The 23819-nt window shown below is 58.5% G+C and overlaps 1 protein-coding gene across 4 annotated transcripts; it reads right to left on the minus strand.

Moving 5' to 3' along the window:
* Positions 1–1778: 1778 nt before the first annotated feature.
* On the minus strand, positions 1779–22936 carry CLUH (clustered mitochondria homolog). Of its 4 annotated transcripts, none has more exons than XM_024980705.2 (26): positions 22734–22936; positions 15195–15397; positions 14071–14242; positions 12963–13106; positions 12633–12757; positions 12397–12551; positions 12188–12313; positions 11774–11921; positions 11518–11610; positions 9709–10403; positions 8809–9032; positions 8608–8709; positions 8371–8471; positions 7442–7594; positions 7274–7336; positions 6951–7195; positions 6737–6821; positions 6464–6617; positions 6222–6361; positions 5335–5415; positions 5131–5256; positions 4927–5048; positions 4536–4629; positions 4321–4455; positions 4171–4244; positions 1779–3272 (listed from the first exon to the last, which is right to left on the minus strand). In XM_024980705.2, the coding sequence occupies exons 1-26, from the start codon at positions 22831–22833 to the stop codon at positions 3086–3088; spliced, it is 4047 nt and encodes a 1348-aa protein (XP_024836473.1). In that variant the 5' UTR covers positions 22834–22936; the 3' UTR covers positions 1779–3085. The 4 variants fall into 4 exon arrangements, with proteins under 4 accessions (XP_024836473.1, XP_002695739.2, XP_005220213.3 ...); XM_002695693.7 differs by having other exon boundaries at positions 8608–8712; XM_005220156.5 differs by lacking the exon at positions 22734–22936 and adding an exon at positions 18619–19216.
* Positions 22937–23819: the final 883 nt, after the last annotated feature.

The following is a 23819-nucleotide window of genomic DNA, read 5'->3' on the forward strand; positions in this document are numbered from 1 at the left end:
GGGTGGGAGAGGAATAAACCAAGAGCTTGGGATCAGCAGATACAAACCACCATAAATAAAATACATAAACAACAAGGTCCTATTGGCATCTTCTCGACCCAGCAATGGAACCCAGGTATCCTGCATTGCCAGCATATTCAGAGCCACCAGGGAAGCCCCCATTGTGTAGCACAGGGAACTATATATTTGATATCCTTAATAAACCATAAGGGAAAATAATATGAAAAATAATATATAGATTTATCTATGCATAAGTCACTTTGTTGTACACCAGATAGACAACATTGTATTAATAAGTCAACTACTTCAATTGAAAAAAAACAAACAGGACTTCCTGGTGATCTAGTGGTTAAGACTCCACACGTCCTCTGTAGGAAGCACGGGTTTGATCCCTGCCGTTCTTCATGTAGCCTGGGTGTGGCCAAAAATAACTGAGTTTGGAGGGCAGGAGTGAGTAGAGGCAGATGATAGAACTTAATAACAATTCTTTTAAAACTATTTTTTAAGTTGCAAAAGTTAACACCATGTTAAAAGAAATGCAACCAGGGAAGGAAAGGAGAGCAGAAAGTGCAAGGCCAGCCTGGGGGCCACGAGGAGGCGCAGCTGGGCGTGGCTCACACACCTTCAACCTCACCTCCATGAACGGACCTGCATGCCAGTTCTAACCCTTCCTGGATGCCACTGTTCACCCTTGTGTAAAACATCGAACTCTATCGACCAATAGGAGAAAGCGTAGATTTCACACCTCTCTGTCTTTTATAAAACAGCCCCTTGTCATTCAGGTTGTCAAAAGGCACTGGCCATTGCTAATAAGCTTAAGGGATCAACCATGAAAAACGGGTCTCAGGTGACTGGACAATGGTAATTAAACCTGATCCTTTCTCAGCTTTTACAAGGTGATGCCCCCACGTTCACCTGCTGTGAGACATGTGACTAGTGTTCACAGGATAAAGGCTACAAGAATGGGTGTATGTTCAGAACACAACCAGGAGACTGTAAAGGGGTGGGAAGCGGGCGGGAGGGAGCATCGCTACGCAGCGCTTAGGAGGAAATCAGATGGATGTCAGGGACGTTTCTTCTAGTTGGCTCAAGAAAACTAACAGACATCAGGACTGGAATTTTTGTTTCCATAATGTCACACACAAAGCACTCTCCAAGTATTCAAAGAGGCATTCAAGTTCCGCACGAGGCTGCGCGCCTGTCTGCTCAGAACTACGGCTGTAGACACTTCTCAGGTCTCCCCACAACCCTTCCCACCTCTTCACAGGTCCTGCCCCTCAAGCCCACCTAGGTGGGCTCTGCTTCCTCCAGGACATTAGAGCTCAAGGGCCTACATAGGATGGCAAACTTTAGACATCCCTCTACTCCATCCTCTGGGGCAGGGGGGCGGGGTTGGCACCCAGTCCTCCTGACAAGCACAGGGACAAGGGTGATGCCCAGTTACATATGCAACAGCCTATCAGGGCCTGGGTCCTCACCTGGAAACACCCCTCACCCCAGCCAGCACCACACAGAGTTCTTTAGAGGAGACAGTCTCTGTTTCCTTTCTGATGTTCATCCGTGTGCCCTTGCCATAGGTCTAGTCACCAGCAGACTGGTAAACCCCAGCTGGGCACCTGCGGCTCTGTTCACCCCCTTCCTCCCACTGAAGTGACGTTATAAGGATAACCCTGAATTTGACCTAAAGAGCTTTCAACTCTTTTTACTAGGTACTGCTTCTGGCAACAATCCTCACCATCGAATAAGACTGTACAGAACACACAGGAGAGGCTGGGACAGCAGGTTTCAAAAACTCACTTTATTCCAATGTGAAATGAAGACGTGATGGTTTAAAAACAAGAAAAAGTTCTTGATCAGCCGTGGGGATGCCTCGCTTGCTAGCTCCCACCCACTCCCTTTGAAACAAGGTGTTCGGACAGACCATACCCATAAGCAGCTCCCCGCCAAGCCACCAGGCAGAGGCCCCAACACGGGGACAGCTCCCTCCAGTTCAGAAGGACGGCTGTCTCTCCCCAGCCACCGAGAAGCAGCAGAGGCCAGCAGCAGAGGGGGAGCTGGGACCTGTGGGGGCCACAGCCTTCTGCAGGCCCCTCCCTGCCACCCCCAGGGCTCCTCTCTGTCGAAGGTGCCAGTGTGGCCGAGGTCAGGTAGGGAGCTAGGCTCCACCACCAAGTAATCACTCCTGTATTTGTATCTCTTCCCCCAGGATCCATGATTCAGCCCTAGTTCCCCTAGCCCCCCACCCCACCCCCCCCTGTGCGTTAGGCAGCTGAGGTTCAACAAGGAGGATACATTCAGACTAGACCCCAAGGTTAGCCCCAGGCTGGGGTGCAGGGAGCGGGAGGCAGCATCTCCTGCTGGGCCCGAGGGCCGACAAGCGGGGCTGGGCACACGGGTGTCTGGGGAACTGCCCCTGGCCACCCCTTTCCCCACCCCCAGCACAGCCAGGCCAGGCTCCAACCATGATCAGTAAAGCTGCTGCGGCCCTCACCCTGCCACGAAGCTAAAGTGCTCCCCAGTCCTCCAGCCCTGCCGCAGAGCTCAGGCCGCCCGCTCAATCCCAGGACACAGGAAAGTGCCACTCTTTTTGGCTTCAGAACTGGACTTTCAGCCACGTCGGACCCAGGGGCAGTGGCAGCAGAAGCAGCAGCCGTAATGTCACACATACAAATGACCTGAGAAATCCCATCCGCGCGTCACTCACTGGGGACCGGCTCGGGGCTATGTACAAGTCAGGAAGGATGGATCAGGGCACTCGCAGGCACGGACGTACTCGCACACACCTGCTCGAGGATGGGGACCCACAGAGGCACCTGTCCCCCAGCCGGGAACTGGGGGATGCCCACACACTCCATTCGCATGTCTTCCATGAGGCCTCTGCAGCGTGTATTCATTGAACCAGTGCAAGAACATCTCAGGGTTCAGACAGGCCCGGGTCCCAGGAGGATGCTGGGGGTGGGGATGGGGTTGGAAATGTGGAGGAAGAGGGACTTGATTCCTCTCCTGATGTGCAGGGCGTGCCACCTTCTCCTGGAGTCTGGATCACCGGGGGCAGCTGACCGACTGTCCGTCTGTCTCTCCCCTTCTACCCCTGCAAGCTCGGGGAGGAAGGGTCCTTGGCAGCCGGGGGCTGGGTGGCCGCATCCTCTGAGGCCCCCACGGGCTCCGGCTCAGTGGCCATGGGCTCCTCAGCCTTATCCCTGTTCCTGCTGGCCTCCTGGAGCTGCTGCCGCCGTGCCACCTCAGCTTTCAGATTCTCCAAGTCTTTTTGGCTGAGTAGAAGGATGGGGCGGAGAGTGGGCATCAGGGTGGGCCTGGGCCCTCCGTCACCTTCCTGGCTTTGCTTCAACTTGGGACAAGATCAGGCTCTGCACTTTCTGCAGTGCAAGTAAGAACTCCACATACCTGCCAGCCTCCAGTGAAGGCCTGGTTCCCATCCAGCCTTCACACCCAGCCTAAACCCTGTGCACTCTGGCCGCTCCTATCGCCGATCACACCCAGAACACAGGTGCAATGTGGAGCAAGTCCGCTGTAAATGCCCTAAGGCTGACCAGACCAAACCCGGGCCCCACACAGGCGAGAGGGACACGGGATAAGGGGCTTTCGAGGGCAGGGTTGTTGTTGCTTGTCTAAGAGCTCAGAGAGACCCCCAGGGCCCAGCGCTAAGGCTCGTCCCTACACTGACAGAGCAGGAGCTCAGAGAAAGAATGAAGCTGCTCTTTACATGCCTGCTAGGTAGCTTCAGTTATGGCCAACTCTGCAAACCTATGGACTGTAGCCACCCAGGTTCCTCTGTCCATGGGATTCTCCAGGTAAGAATACTGGAGTGGGTTTCCATGCCCTTCTCCAGGAGATCTTCCCAACCCAGGGATTGAACCAGCATTTCTTTAAAGTCTCCTGCATTGGCAGGTGGGTTCTTTACCATTAGCTCTTTACATACTGACATGAAATGATCGCCAAGATCGATTAAACGCAGGAGAAAAATACGTGCCTGGTTTGGTACAATTTTGTGCCTTAAGGGGGAAAAAAGATGACAGATCTGTGTTTGTGCCATAATGCAAAGTATTTCTGGAAGGAGTCACTAAGGGCTGTACTTCTCAGTCCGAGCCACCTCAATCCCGTAGTTAATAAACCAAGAAAGTAAAGGCCAACGTCCAAGTGGGGCCTCACCTGAGAGGAATGAAGAGGATGCCATTGATGACGTTCAGCTGCTCCAAGACGCTGGCCATGCTGGGAGCTGTGAACTGAGGGGCGCGGGGAGCATGAGCGGCCGAGGCCGGGGAGGGGGGGATGCCCACCCAGCCCCGCTCGGAGACCCACCTTGAGGGGCGGGATGTTGGCGCTGGAGCCGTTGCGGTAGATCTCGTTCATGGTGCGCTGCAGGGCCACGGCTTGCTGGGTCAGGCACTTGAGGTACTCGGAGCTCTCCTTGGTCTTCTCGTGGTCCTCGCCGAGCTGCAGGGGGCGAGCGGGGAGAGATGAGGGCCGCCCTCAGCCCCGCCCTTGACCCCGCCCTGCGCCCTGCCCTGGCCCACCTGCGTCTTGTAGATGGTGTAGCCTTCCTTCTCATGCTGCAGGGCGGAGCGGAACTCGGCTTTGCTCTCATAGACCCGGGCGACCAGGTGGTGGCTGTAGGGAGGCAGGGCGCAGGGTGGGGGGCGAGGGAGGGCGTGAACGGGCCGGTGGGCAACGGGCCGGTGGGCACTAATGGGGGTGTGTGCGGGGTACTCTAGATCCCACTCCGGGATCTCTCCAGGGGTAAGACGCCAAATCCAGGACTCAGAGAAGACATGGAAGGTGAGAGAAATTTCCTCAGGAGTCAGATGGAGGGCAGAGTGCTCGATCCCGCGCCCGCCCTCGATTCAAGTGCTTCCTGGGACCCTGTGGCCCGGGGTCTCCCTGCCCCCTGACCCAGCACAGCCTCACCTGAGGGCCACCTTGAGGGACTTGGGCCCGTGGTACTTGGTGCTGACGGCCAGCGCATTCTCCAGGAAGCGCAGCGATAGGTCATACTCCATCACTCCGTGCAGCACCAGCCCGATGTTGTTCTGGGGGCAGTCGGGAGGGCCCTGGTCAGCTCCCACTCCCCTGGGATGGAGGCTAGTCCCGCTGCCCCTCCCCAGCACTCACGTCCAGCAGCGCCATCTCAGGGTGGTCCTCCCCGAACACGAGCAATGTGAGGTAGCGGGCGCGGTACAGCAGGCTCAGGGCGGTGGACAGCTGGCTACTGGCAAAGCAGTACAGCGCCAGGTGCATCTGCAGGGGCAGGGCAGGTCAGGTCAGGTCGGCCGCCGGCTCCGCCCCCGCGCCAGCCCCGCCCCGGAGGCTACTCACGTATTCCTGGATGGTGTTGGGGTGCTCGATGCCCATCACTCGCTCGCTCATTAGCACGGCCTTCTGCTGGTTACTGAGGGCCTGGGAGAGGTGGGGGCTGTCATCCCCAGGTGGCACCGCCCCACACCCCGTCTGTCTGTCTGTCTCGCCCATGAGCCTCCAGGCAGCTCAGGCCTCTTCATCTCTGGCTGCAATTTCTATTTTTACTTTGCACCAAGGAGGAAAGAAGTGGTCAAAATCCAGCTGCTGTGACCAGGGAAGTCTACACCCCACCCCGAGGCTGCTTCACATTTTAAAAGACTGTCTTAGTCTATGCAAACATATGCACAAATCTAAAGTTGTGCTAAAAATAAAATATTCATATTACGACAAGGAGGCATATACAGGTGAAAAAAAAAGGAGTCCTATGGCTGGAGCCAAGTGGAGCACCTGCAGTGTGCCCGCATCGGAGGCAGCCTCAAACCCGGGGGCTAACACGGCAAGTGAACACCACTAGGCCCCAGGACAGTACAGCCAACAGCACAGTCCCTGAGCAGCTTCCAGAGCGCTTACAAGGTACTGACTGAGAACGTGCCCCTCGCTTGTCCCTGTGAAGGGAAGGAAGGCCCTGGCATCACTCCCACTGTGTCCACGGGCACCGCAGCTCTCCCCAGGACACAGCTGTTGGGGCAAAGGGAAACGGGGGGTGGGGGAGGGATGTATAGGCAGAGCAAGCACATCCCAGGGTTTCCACCTGCTCCTCCTGGGGAGGCCTGGAGGTAAGCAATATCTCTGGGATGACAGGGCTCCAGTTCTGCCTGCCTGGACCCCCCCATCCTGCTGGGCCAGTGGGGTGAGAACACAACCCAGGGCCCCACTGACCACCCCCAGAAGGTGCACAAGCCCACCTCGGCGTAGTCGCCCATGATGTAGTGGAGGCGGGCAAGCAGGCGCAGGCAGGCACAGATCTCCACGTGCATGGCCCCGTACACGTTGTTAAACAGGTTCAGGGCCTCGTTGATGAGCTCACAGCCCTCCTTTAGGAAGCCTGCAGGGCACCGGTGGGCAGAAGGTCAGGGCTGGCCTGGGTTTGGGCTGGGGGTCCCTCTCCACCGCCCCCACCCCCCCGCCGGCCGCACCTGGCACGCACCCTGCTGTACTTTGGCCTGCCCGCTCTGAAAGAAGTGGAAGGCATCCGAGGCCTTGGGGTTGACGTGCTTGACCACGGGGAAGATGTTGAGCACGTCCTCCTCCGTGAAGGCAGGTTTGTGGCGGCTGTCGAAGCTGTACTCCTTCAGCAGGATCTGGGGGCCCCGCCAGACACCCACAGGGAGCCTCAGCCCAGGCTCACGTGGCCAGCACCACCCCACCAGCTTCACCCAAGGTCCCGGGGACCCTTCAGGACGCTCCGAACCCGGCCCACCTGGATGCCGGTTTTCAAGGAGATCTCCCGCAGCAGCGTGATCTTCTGCAGCCCATAGGTCTCCACGGCCTGGTCCACCGTCTCACTGGGGAGGAGCGGAGGGTGGGCCCGAGCAGCCCAGCACCCATCCGCCCCCCTCCACCCGAGCCCCTAGGCATGGGGGCCCCCTCTCCCACTTCCCCAAGCAAGTGGTCTCCCACAGCCGCTCACGCACCACTCGAGGCTGAAGTCAAAGTAGTTCTTGGCCTCCTGGCAGATGTTCTTCCAAAGTTCCTGGGGGGTCATGACGGCCCAGGCTGTGTTATCTGCTGCCCCTGGGGGCCGGTTTCGCCTCCTCCTGTTCCTCTTCTTGGAGATGAGCTCGTCAGCGGGCAGGTGGGCCACGGGGTTGGGGTAGGAGCTCAGGAAGCAGTTCAGGAAGTGGCTGATGGCAGCCGAGAGCCCGGAGAGCTCGACCCCCTGCAAGGGAGGTGGGACCGGTCACCACCCGGGCTCCCCCAACACCTCCCTGAGCCAGGCTGAAGGGAGCGGCAGTACCTGTAGGTACGTCTTGAAGATGTGCTTGGCAGAGCGGGTGATGAGCTCTCCAATGCCAATTTTCTGCACGGGTTCAGAGAAAAAGGGGGGTGTCTGGGTTGGGCTCCAGGCCTCCAGCCCAGCCCCTCACCCCCACTCCATCTCTCAGCCACCCCGGGCACCACTCACGTAGATGTGGTCCAGCTGGTCACGGGCCGGGCTCCGCATCACCAGGTCCAGCACCTTGCCCAGGTAGCGCATGTTGATGCCACGCTGGCGCATCACCTCGGCCAGTGTAGCCCCGTCCATGGGCAGCACCGCGTGGTCTGTGAAGTCCTTCACCTGCGGGCTGCAAAAGGTCAGGCCCCCCCCAGCCCAGGCCCTCTGCCTCCTCCTGCCCCAGGTCTTGCCAATGGGGGCTCCCACTATTCTGGGGCCCTGAGGAAGGAAGGGACTAAGACCCCCTGCTCCCAGTCAGGAAGAGGAAAGGAGAGAAAGGATGTGAGCAGTAAGGATGTGAGCTCTCATCCCCGGCCTTCTGCACAGCCCACCGTCACCCTGGGACTGCTGGGCCCACCGGCAGGGAAACAGCAATGGAGGGCAGCAAGGCTCCCCTGTGATGGCACAGGAAGGAGCAGAGCCACGGCTTCACTCTGAGACTGAGCCTTGCCTCGCGGGCCCTGGAGCAGCGGGCATGGCAGGCTCACCTCAAAGATTGGGGAACAAGCACAACACCGGAGCTCAGGGCCGCCTCAGCAGGGAGCAGGCCCTCTGTACACACACGGGGACTCCGTACAAAGCTTCTTGGAGGGTGGGGGTGGGTAAAGATGCCCCCACGCCCTCTGTCTGCCATCCCCTCATACAGGGGCTTTGGAGGACCATAACCCCGCTGCCAGCCCCCAAGGGAGGGCACCCAGGGCACAACTGATGCCTGCCTTGGCCCCTTTGTGTCAGTGACACTATTCTGGGAACGAGAACTCCCCATCTGCCTCGCAGGTCAGGAGGCTTAGGTCACTCCTGCAAAGGCTCCACGAGTTCCCAGAGGCGAATGAGGCCACAGAGCCTGTAACCCCCGCTGCCCCTCCTTCGTGCCACCCCCTGCCCCAGCCCGCCCTCACCAAGCCAGGTATCTGGCAGGAGAGCAGGAAGGCAGCGGCATCTTTCAGCAGCTGCTTCTGGTCCCGAACCTCCTCCTGGCAGGACTCGGGGAAGCGCACTCCTGCGGGCAGGAGGGAGAGCAAGGAGGTGTGAGCTGGCAAAAGAGGCGGGCACCAGACAGACACACAGACAGACAGACAGCAGCACTTAGGTAGGCAAGCAGGCCCCCAGCACTGGGGCCCCCGAGGACCACTCACCTGGCGAGAAGATGTCAGGGTTGAAGCGGACATCGAAGGCCGTGCTGCTGATGGAACCCACTGCCTTGCACGCGTTGCGGATCACCTCCCGACCCCGAGGGTCTGCTGTGAATACACGGCCTGTCAGGAGCTGCCCCACCTCCCCACGGGTTGGGTGCCAGCCCGAGCCTCCCCTGGCGGGGGCTCCCCCAGCAGCCCCACCTGTCCCGTCGTCCGAGGCAACGGTCTCTGCCAGCTCCTTCACCGTGGCCAGGCCGCTAGCACTGCTGCCCTCCTCCTCGCCTCCCGCCTCGGGCGCTGGGGGAGCGTCAGGCTTGGACTCCGAGGACAGGCCGTCGCCGTTCTCCAGGGACGTGGGGCTCTCCATCTTGCTGGCCTTCTGCTGCATCAGCTGTAGGGCAGCCAGCTTCATGAAGAGCAGGTACCTGGGGCACAGTGGGTGGGGTGGAGCAGGGGATGGGAGAGCAGCGACTAGGAGGTCACCGGTCCGGCAGCTTCCTGCTGGCCGTGGGGGGACCTGAGCCAGGCCCCAGCTCCTGCCCTGCTGGGCTTAAGGATGTTGGGGCCCGGGATGTCCTGTCCTGTCCAGGGAGCAATGTCCATGCGTGTGTACATGTGCCAGCCCAGCCATTCTACCAGGTGGTGGCAGGTCACAGCAAAAATGGGGATCTTCCTAGACAGGAAGACAGCTGGGTGTCAGGGCTCCTGAGAGCACCAGGGACCCCTCTGGCGTTTTGAGAGGGAGAATTATTCCTGGCACGGGACATTTAATGGGCTGACTCCTAAGCACTGACCGCCAGCAGCAGGGACCCCACCTGTATCCCCCCACCCAAGGGCCATGGCACTGGGAGGTTCAAAAATGCCTAAGCAGATGTCCACACGCTTCTTGAGGAAACAGCATCACTTCAGTAGAAAGCCACCGGTCTCGCTTTTTCTCATCTACATGAAGCTCTTGGGCGTCTGCCTGTGTGGGGGAGCTGGATGCCACAGTGATGGGCCCAGAGCTCGTTCCTCTTCACTTCCCAAAGCATCCCCCGTCTGGGGTCAGACGCCAGCACCGCCCTCCCTGCCCGAGGCTGCAGCCGCAGGCCTGAGCCCCACCTGTGCTCCACGAAGGCGTCCACCAGCTCCTGGCGCAGACAGCACAGCTTGTGGCGGTGCGCGCGGGGAAAGCCAGCACGGGCGCACTCCTCGGGCAGCGCCTCGCCGGGCACGGGCAGGAAGTTGAGGTCAGGGGGGAAGGTGCGCAGCAGGTCCAGGATGTAGTGGCGCCCATCGTTGCCGATGATGCCCTTGCACTCCACGGAGGAGCAGAGCTCCACCTCCTCGTCCCGGTCATTGAGCACCCGGTGCCTCAGGATCTTGAGGGGCCGGCTCGTGCGCTCCAGCAGCTCCAGGTACCGCGGGTGCGACACCACCGTCTTGCCGAAGTCAATGGAGCCGTAGATGACGCTCTGCTCCTGGTCCCGCTCCAGGATGCCGGGGATGATGGACTGGGCCGTGACACGGTAGCCTCGGTAATCCACCACCACCGTGCCCAACGTGTACAGCCCCTCCACGTCCACCGCATTGTACGTGCGCACGCCGTTCAGGTCGTTGGTGGGTGCCACATAGGCTGCCACGTCCCCGCCGAAGTCCTTGTAGTGGTCGCGAACGTCGAAGCCCAGGCTGAAGAAGATGTTGTTCCAGATGAACATCTGCATCTTGGTCTCCTCGCTGGGGTTGATGGCCATCACGTTGCCGTCGATGACCGCCATGGCGCCCCGCGTGGCTGCTGCGGTGAAGTCACTGTGCACCTGGGGGCCAGAGGTCAGAGGGTGAGGGAGCTACATCTCACCTGGCCAAGCTCACCTGCGGCTGGCGGAGGTGAGCAGGACGAAGGTTTCGCACACTTGGAAAAGCACCAGAAACCCCAGTTCAGAAAAAATGTAACACTTATGGGCTTCCCTGGTGGCTCAGCTGGTAAAGAATCCACCTGCAATGCAGGAGACCTGGGTTCGATCCCTCGGTTGGGAAGATCCCCTGGAGAAGGAAACAGCTACCCACTCCAGTATCCTGGCCTGGAGAATTTCATGGGCTGTATAGTCCATGGGGTCACAAAGAGCTGGGCATGACTGAGCGACTTTCACTTTTATCAAATACTCGGATATACAGCAGAACTCAGTGATTACAGGGGGCAGGAGGACTTGGGTGGGTCTGGGATCCACCAACTATATGCCAGGTGATCTCTGCTGGATCACCTCTCAGATCTGTCTTCATGTCTATAGATGACATAAAAGTATCGACCTTCAGGGGCCTTCCCTGAAGAGTCCACGCTTCCACTGCAGGGGGCATGGGTTCCATTCCTGGTCAGAGAACTCAGATCCCATATGCCTAGCAGTGCAGCCAAAAAAACGCCATCGCCCTTTATAAGGTGCCCCGGAGATTACAAGCCTACACGGCACCTGGTCCAGCTCCTGGCAAAGTGAGCACCCAGGACATTTATATTTCTTTACCATTATCATCTCTAGTAAAATTATGGGAGATTTTAAAGCTTTTTTTCCACTGAAAGCACTGCTTTTTCCTCATCTCTGTCAGCAAAATCACTGAGGACATCACAGGAGGACACGTGTGCCCAGGTCCCCATATGGCTGCGTTGGGAGGGAAATGGGCATGGGCATCACTCAGCCCATCCTGGAGGTGGCTCCCTGCCCCCAACCCCCACCCCCAGACTCTAAATCTCAGAAAGGCCAGAAAAAGGGGCTGGGGTTGTCTGCTGGGAGGCAGAAAGTGGCAGAATGGCCTGGAAGGTCCCCAAAGGCCCTTATCCACAGAAGCCCTTGTCCAGCTTCCCTCTTATCCACAGAAAACCAGTAGGGAAGTGGCTGGCAGGCCTGAGGCTGCTGGTCAGGCCTAAGGGGCCACAGGCACCTTGAATATGGCTCTTTCTCGCAGCAGTCGCTCAGGCAGGTTCTTCCGAGGCAGCTCCCGTGTAGTCTGCAGCTCCTCATTCCAGTCCCGGGTCTACACAGAGACCAGGAGGGATAGGCCAGCTCAGCCTGAGCCCCCACCACCTGCTCGGGGCAGTCCCACCCCCCTGCCACCCTGTGCAGCCCTACAGGCACCGAGAACCCAGCCTGGGCCCCGCAGGGGAAGGGAGAGAGGAGCCGGGGATGGCCACAGGCACCTGTCCAGGAATGTGCTCCTCGTAGCCCAGCCGGGAGGTATAGGCATCCTCCGCCCGCACGCAGTCCATGGCGTGCTCCGCCTGGGGGGCTGTCCAGCTGTACACCTGGAATGGGGTGGCGATCCTCTCGAAGGGGTGGCGCTGGACCCTGCAGCGAGCAGAGGGGAGATGGGATGGCCCAATGAGCTCAGAGGTCTGCCCTGGGCCCCTTCTTCAAGGCCCCACTGTCTCCCCACTAAGGCTCTGTCCCTGGAGAGTCCAGCAAGGGCCCACAGCCACCTGTCCCAGGTCTGCTGCCTCGGGCGGGAGGCTCTGGGTGCTGCGTGTCCAGCTTCTTAGGGCAGAAGTGCTAGATTCCAGGCCGTCCAGGTCACCCACCCTGGGAGATGAGGGGCCAACAGGCCGAGGCGCTACCTTTTCTTCTGCAGGGCGGCAAAGTTTTTTTTGAAGGTTGGGCTGATCTGGTTGAGCAGCTCCACCAGGGAATGGCTGAGGAAGCGGGGGCTGGCAGGCTTGGGGTTGAAGTGGTACGCTGTGGACCTGCAGAGAGAGGGTGATCACTGTGCCGGGTGCCCCCCAGGCGGCTGCCCGCGGGCTCCCCACAGGCTTGTACAGGGACTCACTGGTTCAGGTAAAATCCGCGGGTGGAGGCCGTGATGCTGACTTGCCGGTCCTCAGCTGTGATCACAAACAGGTACATGAGGTCCCCGTGCATCCTGCGGTTCCCGGGTGGCGGGTTCCAGCCGCTCATGGTGAGTACCTTCAGGCACTGCAGGGGCTGTGGCAAGGGCTGAGCATGAGCGTGCCATGCTTCCTGGTGGGTGGTCCCCTGCCCCCATCCCCAGAGACCAGCTCCCACCTTCCAGTCCCGGTTCTGGGGCTGCAGAGGACACAACGGCCGCTCCCGGCTCCCAGGAAGAATATACTCGGGCGGTGTGCAGTCGATGGGGTCCATCTCCAAGCCCTTCTTCCGCTTCCCGCTGTCTGAGGGACCCGAGGCTGGTGGTCAGCACACGACGCCCCAGGGGGTCCAACGCACTCCCCAGCTCAAGTGGCCCTGGCCTGGGTGCCTCCGGCCCCGCTTCCCTCCAGTGGGAAGGCTGAGGGAAGGCCCAGCCCCCTTCACCAGCCCCAGTTCAACTTGCTCCCAGCCCCTCTGCCCAACTGCCAGCCCCAATGCCTCCCGCACCTCCCAGGTCGCCATCGGTAAAGACGCTCAGGAAGGACAAGGAGTTGCAGTCAACCCCATTGAAGGCATCGGAGGGGTCTAGGCTCTTGAGCAGGTCTCGAACGTGGCGCACGTGGATGCGGGCCTCTCGCACTGTGTATGGTTCTGTCGGAAGGGGGAGGGGCAGGACGTTACCAGGGCAACAGACTCCCCAGGAGACAGTCAGCCTGAGCACAAGCAGGGGTAGCATTGATTTTCAATTTTAGGCTTTTACTTGCAGATTCCCTTATGAACACCTAGGCTGGAAATCTGCTTTCCACACACATATCTGCCTATCAGCAGGGATCCTTGTTTGCAAAGAACCTTCTGCCAAAGGGCACAAGAAGTACCTCAGGAAGTGCACACAGGCTGTGGCAGCCCACAGAAGCCCCCTAATTCTCTGTCCACAAGTGTCACAGTGGCTAGGTTGTCCCCACATGCTCAGTCCAGTTCTCCCGGGTCAGCCCTCCCCCAGGCAGCCAGAGGATTTACAGGACTCAACCTTGCTCCCCAACTCACGTTTCAGGAAATCATATGAGGGCTCTTCAGAGGCAGGTGGGAGGACCCGTAATTGGATAAGTCTGGGCACAGCCGAGTTACTTTTCCCCCACATTCGTTCTTTGGGTGACATGCCTGGAACCTCTGTGCCACTCTCCCCAGGTGACCCAAGTTTACGGGATCTTTTCTTTTTTAACAAATAGACCAGCCTCATCATGCCAGCTGATTGCTTCACAAGGGGCCTGACTTTCACGAGCCATGAAACTTCAGTTTTCTTAAGAGGCTGAACTTTTATCACTATAAAATTTGTATAGGCTGATTTCAAGCACTTGCTTGCTACTGTTTTTTTAAAATCATGACTCTGATATTTAACCCTGAAGTTGGAGGGTGTGCCAGAGAGGACCAGAGAAGCAGACCTGTGCTGCTGTCCTGTTGCCACAAGTCCAACACCGCCCCAAGCCTCTACATGCTCATCCGTGACACAGACGTACCAAGATGCCAGCGGGAGGGGCGGGGTGGGGAGAGTGCCACCTGGCCCCGCCTCCTCGTGTCCCGCCCCCACCTTGGGGAGCTGCTCAACTTCCAGACAAACCTTCCACCACGCGTAGCACTGAGCCTTCCTGCAGCCCCTCCACACTGCGCAGCTCTGAGAAGTGGTCCAGCATGTTGCCATCCAGGTGCAACGAGAAGCAGGTGCGGTGACAGGTGTCTTCACGGTCCATGAGCACCTGGTGGATCTCCTGCACCATCTCCTGGGGGGAGACCTGCCAGGGAGAAGGCCACCGCCACCCTGGTGAAAACATACCGGTTTCCCCAGCCCCAAACACCTGGGTCCCTAAAATCAATGCTTCAAATACCATTTCCCCCTTTGTGGCTTGTATTTTAAAGTCCAGGCCCTGCCCATAAGTACTGTGCCCACCTGCACCTGTGTGTGTGTGCGTGCGTGCATGTGTGTGCAGGGTGTGTATACATGTGCAAGACAGAGCCTGGCCTCCTAACCCACAGGCTTCAACTATTCCTGCAGACTCTGAACAGAGCAGAGGTGTAAGAACAAGGAAAAGAAAACGGGCATCTTGCCTCCTCCCTATGACTTCCCCTTTCAGGAAGGTGTGGCCTGGGGCTCAAGCCTGTGGGTCCAGAAGATGCAAGAAGCCTCATCTGGTTCCCCAATGAGTCCGTTTGCAAGACCTCTGGGGAGGCTCTGCTCTTGGAGACAACCAATACCTCTCTCCTCCCAAAATAAAAGTGTTCGTTGCTCAGTTGTGTCTGACTCTTTGCAACCCCATGGACTGCAGCCCACCAGGCTCCTCCGTCCATGGAATTCTCCAGGCAAGAATACTGGAGTGGATAGCCATTCTCTTCTCCAGGGGATCAAACCAGGGTCTCTTGGATTGCAGGCAGACTTAACCCTGAACCACCAGGGAAACCCCTCTTCTCTCAAGCAGACAGTCAAACTCCAGCCAGAGAGTTGACATAGCCGAGACTGGGGAGCCTGGGACCCCAGTACTAGCCAGCCACTACTGTACTCCTCCCTAGACAGGGCTGGCAGTCCCAGCTGGGATCTGGCCCCTAGCAATGTGGCAACAGTTTGAACCTGGACTCCCACGTCCACTACGTGAGTGACCTTGGAAGGCAGAGGACCCTGTTTCCTGCCTGCGACCCCATCCTCATCCCGCCTCACAGGCCCCGGCCCCCAGCACCCCTCCGCTATCTTACCTGGAGGGAGAAGGGCTCAATCCCAGGAGCCAGGATCTTCACTGAAAAGCCTGTGTCCTGAATGACGATGACTTCCTGTCCGGTGGTCTCCTCTCCCGGCTCGGTCTCGTCAAGCCCGTTTTCCCGGGGTGGTTCAGCAGGCCCTTCTTCCTTCTTCAGGCTCTCTGGGCAGTCCCCATTCAACAGCATGACTGAAGGCAGCTCTGCAGGGGACAAGGGGGCTGAGTCAGATGGGCCTTACTGGTGAGGTCTGCCTCCAGCCAGGGTGGGCAGCGCCCTACAAAATGGTGTCTGCCTGTCCTCCCCATACCTGGCCTTGTGCCAGGCCCACCATACCCCAAGCACACAACTCCTTCGGCACCCCCACTCTGGCCACCTGCAGGCTCCTGCCTGCACCCTCCATACCCCAGGAACTTGTTTCCCATCTCTCCTCAGGACCCCCGTCTGGCATCCATGTGATTAGGCCCCCCAGACAACTCTCCCAGAGTCGCCAATGCAAGTGGCTTCAACAACACTCCCCACATTCACTTCCCCCTCTTCCCTGATGGACACTCTGGTCCCTTCCTTTCCAGCTCGACTTCTCCCGCAGTCCAGCTGTGGGTGTTCCGGGTCCCAGCCACTCCTCATTTCCATCTTACCCTTATCTGTGATTCTAAATGCCCTCCCACCTCACAGCTCATGTGACCCATCCAGGCTTCGATCCAGGTTTTCAACATGTGGCCATCCCCAAGGCCTTGCCAGACTCATCTTGTCAGAGTGGAATTTACCATCTTCCACAAACCAGCCCCTGCTCTTCAAATGCCCCTCACCACACCCCGACCTAATTGCAGGACGACTGCAGGCCATTTTCCCTATTTCAAGAATACCACTTGCTGTACACCTGAAATTAATATAACATTGCAGGGACTTCCCTGGTCGTGCAGTGGGTAAGAATCCGCCTGCCAATGCAGGGAACACGGGTTCGGTCCCTGGTCTGGGAAGATTCCACATGCTGCGGAACAGCTAAGCCTGTGTGCCACAACACTGAGCCCATGAGCTGCAACTACTCAAACAAACAACTGAAGCCTGCGTCTAGAGCCTGCACTCCGCTAACAAGAGAAGCGAACACAGTGAGCAGCCCGTGTTACACAGTGGAGAGCAACACAATGACCAGTAGCCCCTGCCCCTAAGATAACGTCTGCTACATATTACGCCAGATAAAGCCTGCGAGCAGCAATGAAGACCCAGTGCAATTAAAAAAAAAAAAAAAAACAAACCCTTAACACTGTAAGTCAACTGTATTTAAAACAAAAACAAAAACACCTTGTATATGTACTAGTCCTAACTAAGTGTGTATATGCACATTTACATCTTTGCCAGTAGAAAGACTAAAAGACCAGAATTCAGTGGCTTTCCTTGAATAGGATTAAGAGTGATTTAACCTTTTCCTTATAAGTCTGTACTTTCCTTACTGTAGGACACAATTGTTTAACTAGCATTTATTTTAGGGTATGATTTAGAAAAAACAATGTATGAGTGTTTTTTGAGAAAACTAGGACCCTGAAACTATAGGGAGCAAATTCTCTGAGCAACTTTGTGAACTGTTCATATTTTATATTTGAAATTGACAAGTAATCTTCATTTTCACAGTATGACCATATCCTTAAGATGAGTAGCTTAAATGTGATCCAAAGACAACACTTGTGCTTCCACGAATGAAATTCTGGTCACTAGAGATAATCGCTTTTTGAAATAAAGTGCTTCTTAAGTTGATGTTAAATGTGACCATAGTAAAAAGATAAAATGCTTCAATTAATGGTAAACCTGCATAATTAATGGTTAATATGAGTAAATGAAAACCCAAATCAAATCAAATAAACACAGCCATTTTGCCTCTTCCAAAAACAATAAAAAGGTACCACTTAGAATGTTCTAACACTCTCCACTGTTTACAGGATCCAAACGTCTTGGGCCTAACGTCTCTCTCAGCTCCTGCGTTCTCTCCATCAAGGTGCAGCTGCTCCAGACTACTGAGGAATCTCAGAACAGGCCACACACCTTGCCTCCTACCTGTGCTTTGGTGTGCTGCCCCTTATACACCACTCCATCTGGCAGGCTCTTACTCATCCGTCAAGGCCTAGGTGAAATAAACCTTCCTGGAAGCCTGACCAATGACTCCTGACAGCACTTGGGGTGGCTGTTCACACTAGCAGCTGTCTCCCTCCTTCTGTCCTGCCCACTCAACAGAAAGGCTCTGAACAAATGAATTAATTACTGTAAAAGCCTAACATCTGTGAATAGCAATGGACTCACATGTGGGGAGAGGAGGAGCAGGTGACAACACCTTCCATTTCTCCCCCAGGAACTAGGGGGAACAGAGGAGACCCCCCACCCCAACCCTGGGGCGCAGAGGAGGAACTCACAGAAGCCCTCCAGCACAACAGAGGCCTGCCTGGAGGCCCGCCGGCCCTTCCCTCCTGGGTCCACCTCGCAGCCAGACTGGCCCTGTGCTTATCTGTGAGCTCCAGATAGACCAGCTCTCCAGGTCTGCTCCGGACCCCAGCGATCCCCTCTGGACTCCACCTCCTCGTCCCTACCCTGCTGTGAGGAGCGGGGATGGGGCACACCTCCACAGAGCTGTGTGGGCTCTACCCACACAGAAAAGTCCAGATAAGCCTGGCACATAAGGGCACATGGCGAGGTGGGGGGGGGGGGGCGGTGTTTGATGTGGAGAAAAGCCACTCCCTCTTACCATGTCCCCTCAACTTAGTGATAAACAGAACTGCCAGGCACTCAGATACAGTCCCATCCTCCTCCCCCAAAGAACCACAAGGACCTCTCCTTTGAGTGAACCCCCAGCCCCTGGAAAGTGAGCAGCCAGACGGAAGGGAGAACCTGGCCGCCTCCGTGACAATGAAGACAGAACAGGGCGGTGGGAGAGGGGTGGTAGTTGGTCAGTTTTCAAAATGCAGCAGGAGACGTGATAGACGTGACGGCCTCCCCCACTGAGTCCTTGAGAAAGGCTGTGCTGTGACAAGTCTTTGGGACGAGGGGCCCCCGCCCAGTACGGCACAGCCGCTTTGAGGTCTGAGACCCCAAAAGCAGGAAGGCAGAGACCTGGACCTAGACAGGTGTCCTGTGCTCCCTGAGTCCGGGTTGAGAGGACAGAGGAGGGCCAGGGCGGTCATAGCTTCCGTTCCCCCTCCCTGGCCAGGGACCCTGCCCAAGAGGCAGGTACTATACACCAGGTTCCCCCCCAGGGGGCACGCAATGCCCTACCAGATTTCAAAGGGATGTGGCTGGTTTCCAGGGGCCTCCACTCCCCTAAGGACAGCCTGCCCTGCCCTTCCTCTTTCCTCCAAAGGACCCTGAGGGTCTCCCTACCGCCGGATCAAGGCCCAGTGACCTCCCCACAAGAGGCTAGCTCACTGCCCCCACAGCCCACCTGGTGTGGTTGGCCGTCGCCCCTTCCTGGGTTCTGGACTCACGGGACCTCCGTGGCAGCGAAGCCCCCCGCTCTGCGGCTCAGGCCCGGCACTGCCCGTGTCCCTTGTTCTGGGCTGCGCCTCCACCTTGGCCCCCATGCAGCTGGTCGGCCCCGGGCTGGAGCTCTGGTTGGCTTCGGGTTTCAGTGGGGCCAGGCCTGCCGTGGCAGCCCTGGGAAGGGCACACTCCCCCTGCCTTGCATCCTGCTCAAGGTCGGCCAGGACGGCTGTGGGCCAGGAGGCCCTGGTGGCTTCGGGACCCCGGGTAAAGCTGCCACCAGGGCTCAGGCCCGCCTCCCCAGATCCCCCCCAAAGGGGGTCACTGCTGATGAAGCAGTTAGTGGGGCAGGAGAACCCGGCGTCTGGGCTACCTGGGACCCTCCAGATCGAGGGCCCCGGTGACTGGCTGGCAGGGGTAGGGCCCAGCAAGGGGGTCCTCTCCTCTGCCCCAACTCCAGTGGGGGTGGGCAGGACCGCTTCCGCCAGCTGCCGGCAACAGCTGGCGCAGACCCGGGCCCAGGCCATGAGGTGGCCGCTCCCTGTCCACTGGCGGCCGCTGAGTGCCCTGCCTGCCTCCTCCTGGATCAAGTGGCCGGCAGGGGCCTCTGGCTTATGCTGCCCCCTGCAGGTGACCTGGCAGCTCTCCCCTTCCTGGGAGACACCCGTTCTGGTGGGAGGGGGGAGGGGCCCCCAGACTCCCAGAGGACAACTGCACCCAGTGCCCCGGCCTCCAGCTCCACCAAGGAGCTGGCAGGCTCCGACTTCCCTTCCCAGCAGCCCCTGCGCTGCCGGGAGAAAACCAAGTCTCTCCCCTGGGGAAAACAGAGCTGGCAGCAAGAGACCCAAGGCCGTGCGGTGGTAGAGAAGGAACATGCCCAGCCTCGCCAGGGCGCCTTCCTAGGGCCTCTGACTTGTTGCCAGGGCCCAGGCAGGGCTGCTCCGGCATCCATACTAACCAGGGTGGGGGCGGGGTTCTCTTTGGCCCCCTTCCCTCAGCTCCAGTCCTGTCCAGACAGCCCTGAAGGGCTGGCATGCAGCAGGCCCTTGGTTCCCTGCAGCCCCCACCAAGGGTTTCTGGCTCGCACACCCTGAGTGGAAGGTACAGAGGACCAGGCAGGGCCCCTCTGCTCCCACTACCCTCCCCAAACAAGCCCTAACCCTCTGGAGAGGAGGGCGGGGCGGGGCAGCCTGGCAAAGACCCTCGAGGAGCTGCTTCCACCATCCCCATCCTGGTTACCACAGAGCCAAGACTCACTCTAGGCCCGGTTCACGGCAGGTCCCTCCAACAGCTTGACCAACCCATCTCACTTGAGGAAACTAAGACTCCAAAATGTTAAGAGCAAGCAGGCTGCCCAAGGTTGCAGAGGCAACAGGCAGCCAAGCCAGGTCAAGAAAAGACCAGGTCTGTCAGAGGTCCAAGCCCAGGCCTGAGTACCACCCCCTAGGCTGTAGCCCCCACCGGGTAAACAGGAACCCCTTCCTCTATCCATACCCAAGCCTCCACACCATGCCTTCTTACCCCAGGGGGAAACCCCTCAGGATCTAGGCTGTAGGGAAGGAGATGAGTGATCCTCTGCAGAAGGGGAAGGGGTTGCCCAAACAGCATGGCACACCCCCCACCCCAAGTCTTCACTGGCCAGACCAGAATGAAGAGATAAAGCACAGCCCTGCCCTGGCCTGGAAGAAAACGAATCCAATGGGCAGCAGAGAGGAGTTAGAAAAGAAATGTAAGCCATCCCAAGTGGCTCCTGTGTGCATTCTCCAGCCTGGCATGGCCTCACTCAGTAGACTGTGCCAGGGCCAGGCCCCGCCCCAGCCAAAACCTCTGCAGGTGAGGCTCCGGGCAGGAAGTAAGGCCTCATAAAGGATCATCCCATCCCAGGAACCTGGGGCTTCAAGAGAAAAGGGTCGGGGCAGGCAGCCTAAGGAGGGCCCCAAGGAAGTAGGCATCTGCTTGCCTCCTTCCCATCCCCACCCAGGTCAGAATCAGGTCTGTGGGGCCTGGGAAGGATCTAGTGTTCCCTGAGTTGCTCTGCTCAGGCCCACCCAAAAGAAGAGCTCTGGGGGGGTACCATCCAGTAGCTCCCATAAGCCCCCAAGCTCCTCTCCAGTCTGCCAGCCCCCTGTCCCTCCGCTCCGGGCATGGACTCCAAGCAATCCTCCCCTAGGAAGAAGGAACTCGACACACCACCATGAACTTGAAAAACCTGCCTGTTCTCTTAACTCCTAAAAGCAGCTTTATTCCTAAGAAGGCAACTGACCCTTGGTCCCCCCACCTCCCTCCACAAAAGGCCTTGATCACTTCCTCAAGGGGGCTAAGAGTCTTCCAGAGCTGGGTTCTGAGGTCAGAAACCTGGGTGAGGGTCTGTTGGGAAGAGTCTCCATAAAAGCCCCATCCTCCTTTGAATAAATTCAGGCTGGCTGAAATTCAAGTCCTGGCTCTATACAAGCTTCCCAGAGGGTTCGAGAGCCCATGTTCCACCTGCTAGTAGGCTTCCAGTTTCCCCTAAATGAACAGCTAGCTGGATGCGCCCCTGACCCAGGTTGCGCCAGAGTTCCCTCAGAGAAATTCTCCAACTCTCCTCTCTCCTGAGCCCTGCGTTCTCAGCATCCCAGCCCAGCCCACATGCCTCTCCCAGCCTCCTCTGGCACAGGCTAAGGTAGCCTTGGCAATCTGGCCAGGAGCTGGAAATCCAAATACTAAATGGCTGTGTGACCTTGGGCAAGTCGCTTCATCTCTTCAAGTCTCTCTGCTGGAGAGGAAATCAGCCTGCTCTTATCTAGCCTGCTCCACTGATTCAGACAGAGCCTCACTGGGGTGAAGCCTGGCAGGTTGGAGTCATCAGCATTTGTCACTCTGCCCAAACCTTGGCCTTCTTCAGGCAATCAGCAAGGCTGCCACAGTACCTATGCCCCACCACCAGCAAACCTGGCTGTGGCCCGTTACAGGGCCAGAGAGCCCATCTAGCCCTGCTCTGATACTGACTCACTGAAGCTGGACAGGGAGATGAAGATGACAAGTGTCTTTTGAGGAGAGTTGTGGGAGTGGAAGGCAGGGTTAGTTCTGCACTCCCACGGCCACCCAGGACAGAGAGGAACATATCCCGTCTCTGAGGCTCTGAGAAAGATTTGGAGCAGACAGCCCAGGGGCTGGGAAGGGGCTTCCGGGCCTCACGGCTGGAGTCAAAGATGTGATGGAAGGAACAGAGGAAGCCCGGGAGAGAGGCAGTCCCCACCGGAGAAAAACTGCAGCCACTCCCAAAGTCAATGCCACACAGTCTCCACAGGGAAGAGCTGGGAGATCAACTCCATGCTGACGACCTTTGCCTTAAAAACAGCAACTCTGGGCTGACCCACTTTTCGCAATAAGGCGGGTTAATGATCAAGTTCTGGCACAAACACTACCTCCTGCCAAGGAGTTTGGCTTTGTCCCCATACATAGGTAGACACCCTCCACTCCAAATCTGCCCACTAGGCCAACATCTAACAGGGCGGAGATCAGAGTCTGCATAACAGGGGTTAAAGCCTTGCCTCTGGGAATGAACCACAGAAACCCCCTCTCAAAATACAAACCCTCAACTTGCGGTCTTCCCATAGACTAAGCCTGAGAAGTCCCAAGCTGAGCCGAACTCGCAAGGCTGCAGCCGGGTGCACAGGGAACGCTAGGGATCCTGACGGCAAGGGGGTGCTAGACGGAGCAAGTGTCAAGTGACCCCAGTCGGGGGAGTTCCCCAAGCCCGGGCGCGTAGGGGGTGGGGCCGCCGAGTCCACCGATCTGCGCAGCCGGCGCACCCCGAAACCGCGTGTGCGCGCACGTGTCCCCACGATCTGGCACGCGTGTGTTCGCCGCCGCTGCCCTCCCCGGGATCCCACGTGTGTCAAGTCCGGGCCGCAGCCGGGGGCGACAGTGAAGGTGACCTTCAGGGCGGGGGCGCCCGGTGGAGGGCTCGGCGAGATGCGACCCGGTCAGGCGCGGAGAAAAGGCAGCGGTCCCCGCACCACCCCAAAACCCCCCCGCGCACTCGGCCCAGTCTAGCCTCCCGCCCGGCTGCCCCCTGGCCCCGGCCCCACTCACCCGCCGCGCCTGGCCGCCCCTTGCCACCGGCCTGCGGGCTGGGCTCCCGAGCGCTGTCCGCCGGGGCTGCTGCCGGCAACTCGTCCGTTTTGATGACCATGGCGGCGGAAGCCGGCGTCCGCCTCGGCTATCCGCGCCGCCCGCCGCGCCACTAACCCAAGTGCCCTGCGCGCCGCTGCCGCTGCGGGAAGGACGGAGTCACCGGCCCACGTGGTGCGCGCTGTAGCCTTTGACCCCACCGGCGCTTCTCTGCCCCGCCCTCGCGCCCGGCCCGGCCCACGAAGGCCCGCGAGGGACAAAATATGCCACGCCTCGTTCTCTGGGTACCAACGCGGTGACTTTCTGGAACGCCTTAAAGGGAACGCGCCCTGTCTTTGGAGAGAAATAGGCTTCGGGCTCCCTCGAGGGGCGGGGCTACGGAGAGGCGTCCTTGCGGTTCGCCGCCCGTCGGGCGGGCGCCTTGACCTTGGGTGGAGACTAGTCTAGGACTGCTATTACATATTGTCTCCTCCCCCAGTGGTTTCCTGTAGCAAGTCTGCCAAAAGACCACGCGGTCTGTAATCTGCAGTGGTAACCTGACCCTCAGCGACCCCTCACCGAGCCTCCCGTAGTCCCTCGAAGCGGTGGGGCTCGGGTGCCCAAGGTTTCTTTAGGAGGGCGTGGAAGGTAGCCTAGGGCATGGTGACAAGAGGCAAGGTGTTAGGTGGTTAACTGAAGTGTCAGGGCCCACGAAACTTTGTGCTGAGCCACAACAGGCTCAGGAGCCAGGACGCCCCCGCTCCCTCCACCAGACGAGTCCTCACGTCTGGGCTGGTACTTATCCCCAATTTTGAGAAGCCAGTGAGTTGAAGTTCTTCAAGTACAGAGTGGAAGTGTCTTCCTTGCAGAGGGCCAGGAAGCCATGGGGGAAGCCCTTAAGACGTATTCCAGAACTACTGGGAATTGGGAAGCTGCAGCTGCAGAGGTGGGCTGGGGCAGGCCTGCTGCTGCTGCTGCTAAGTCGCTTCAGTCGTGTCCGACTCTGTGCGACCCCAGAGATGGCAGCCCACCAGGCTCCCCCCTCCCTGGGATTCTCCAGGCAAGAAC

The sequence above is a fragment of the Bos taurus genome, chromosome 19 (assembly GCF_002263795.3).
Source record: "Bos taurus isolate L1 Dominette 01449 registration number 42190680 breed Hereford chromosome 19, ARS-UCD2.0, whole genome shotgun sequence".
In the NCBI taxonomy this organism is placed as follows: domain Eukaryota; kingdom Metazoa; phylum Chordata; class Mammalia; order Artiodactyla; family Bovidae; genus Bos; species Bos taurus.

What these genes read in the sequence shown, in the direction of transcription:
- CLUH (XM_005220155.5), bottom strand. Translation starts at nt 19,183, where the DNA reads ATGGCCTGGGCCCGGGTCTGCGCCAGCTGTTGCCGGCAGCTGGCGGAA. An exon ending in ACCAGCTGGACCACATCTAC is followed by an intron (nt 7,337 to 7,441) that starts GTGAGTGGTGCC and finishes GAACCCGTGCAG; the next exon opens with AAAATTGGCATTGGAGAGCT. An exon ending in TCCCTCAAGGTGGCCCTCAG is followed by an intron (nt 4,630 to 4,926) that starts GTGAGGCTGTGC and finishes GCCTCCCTACAG; the next exon opens with CCACCACCTGGTCGCCCGGG.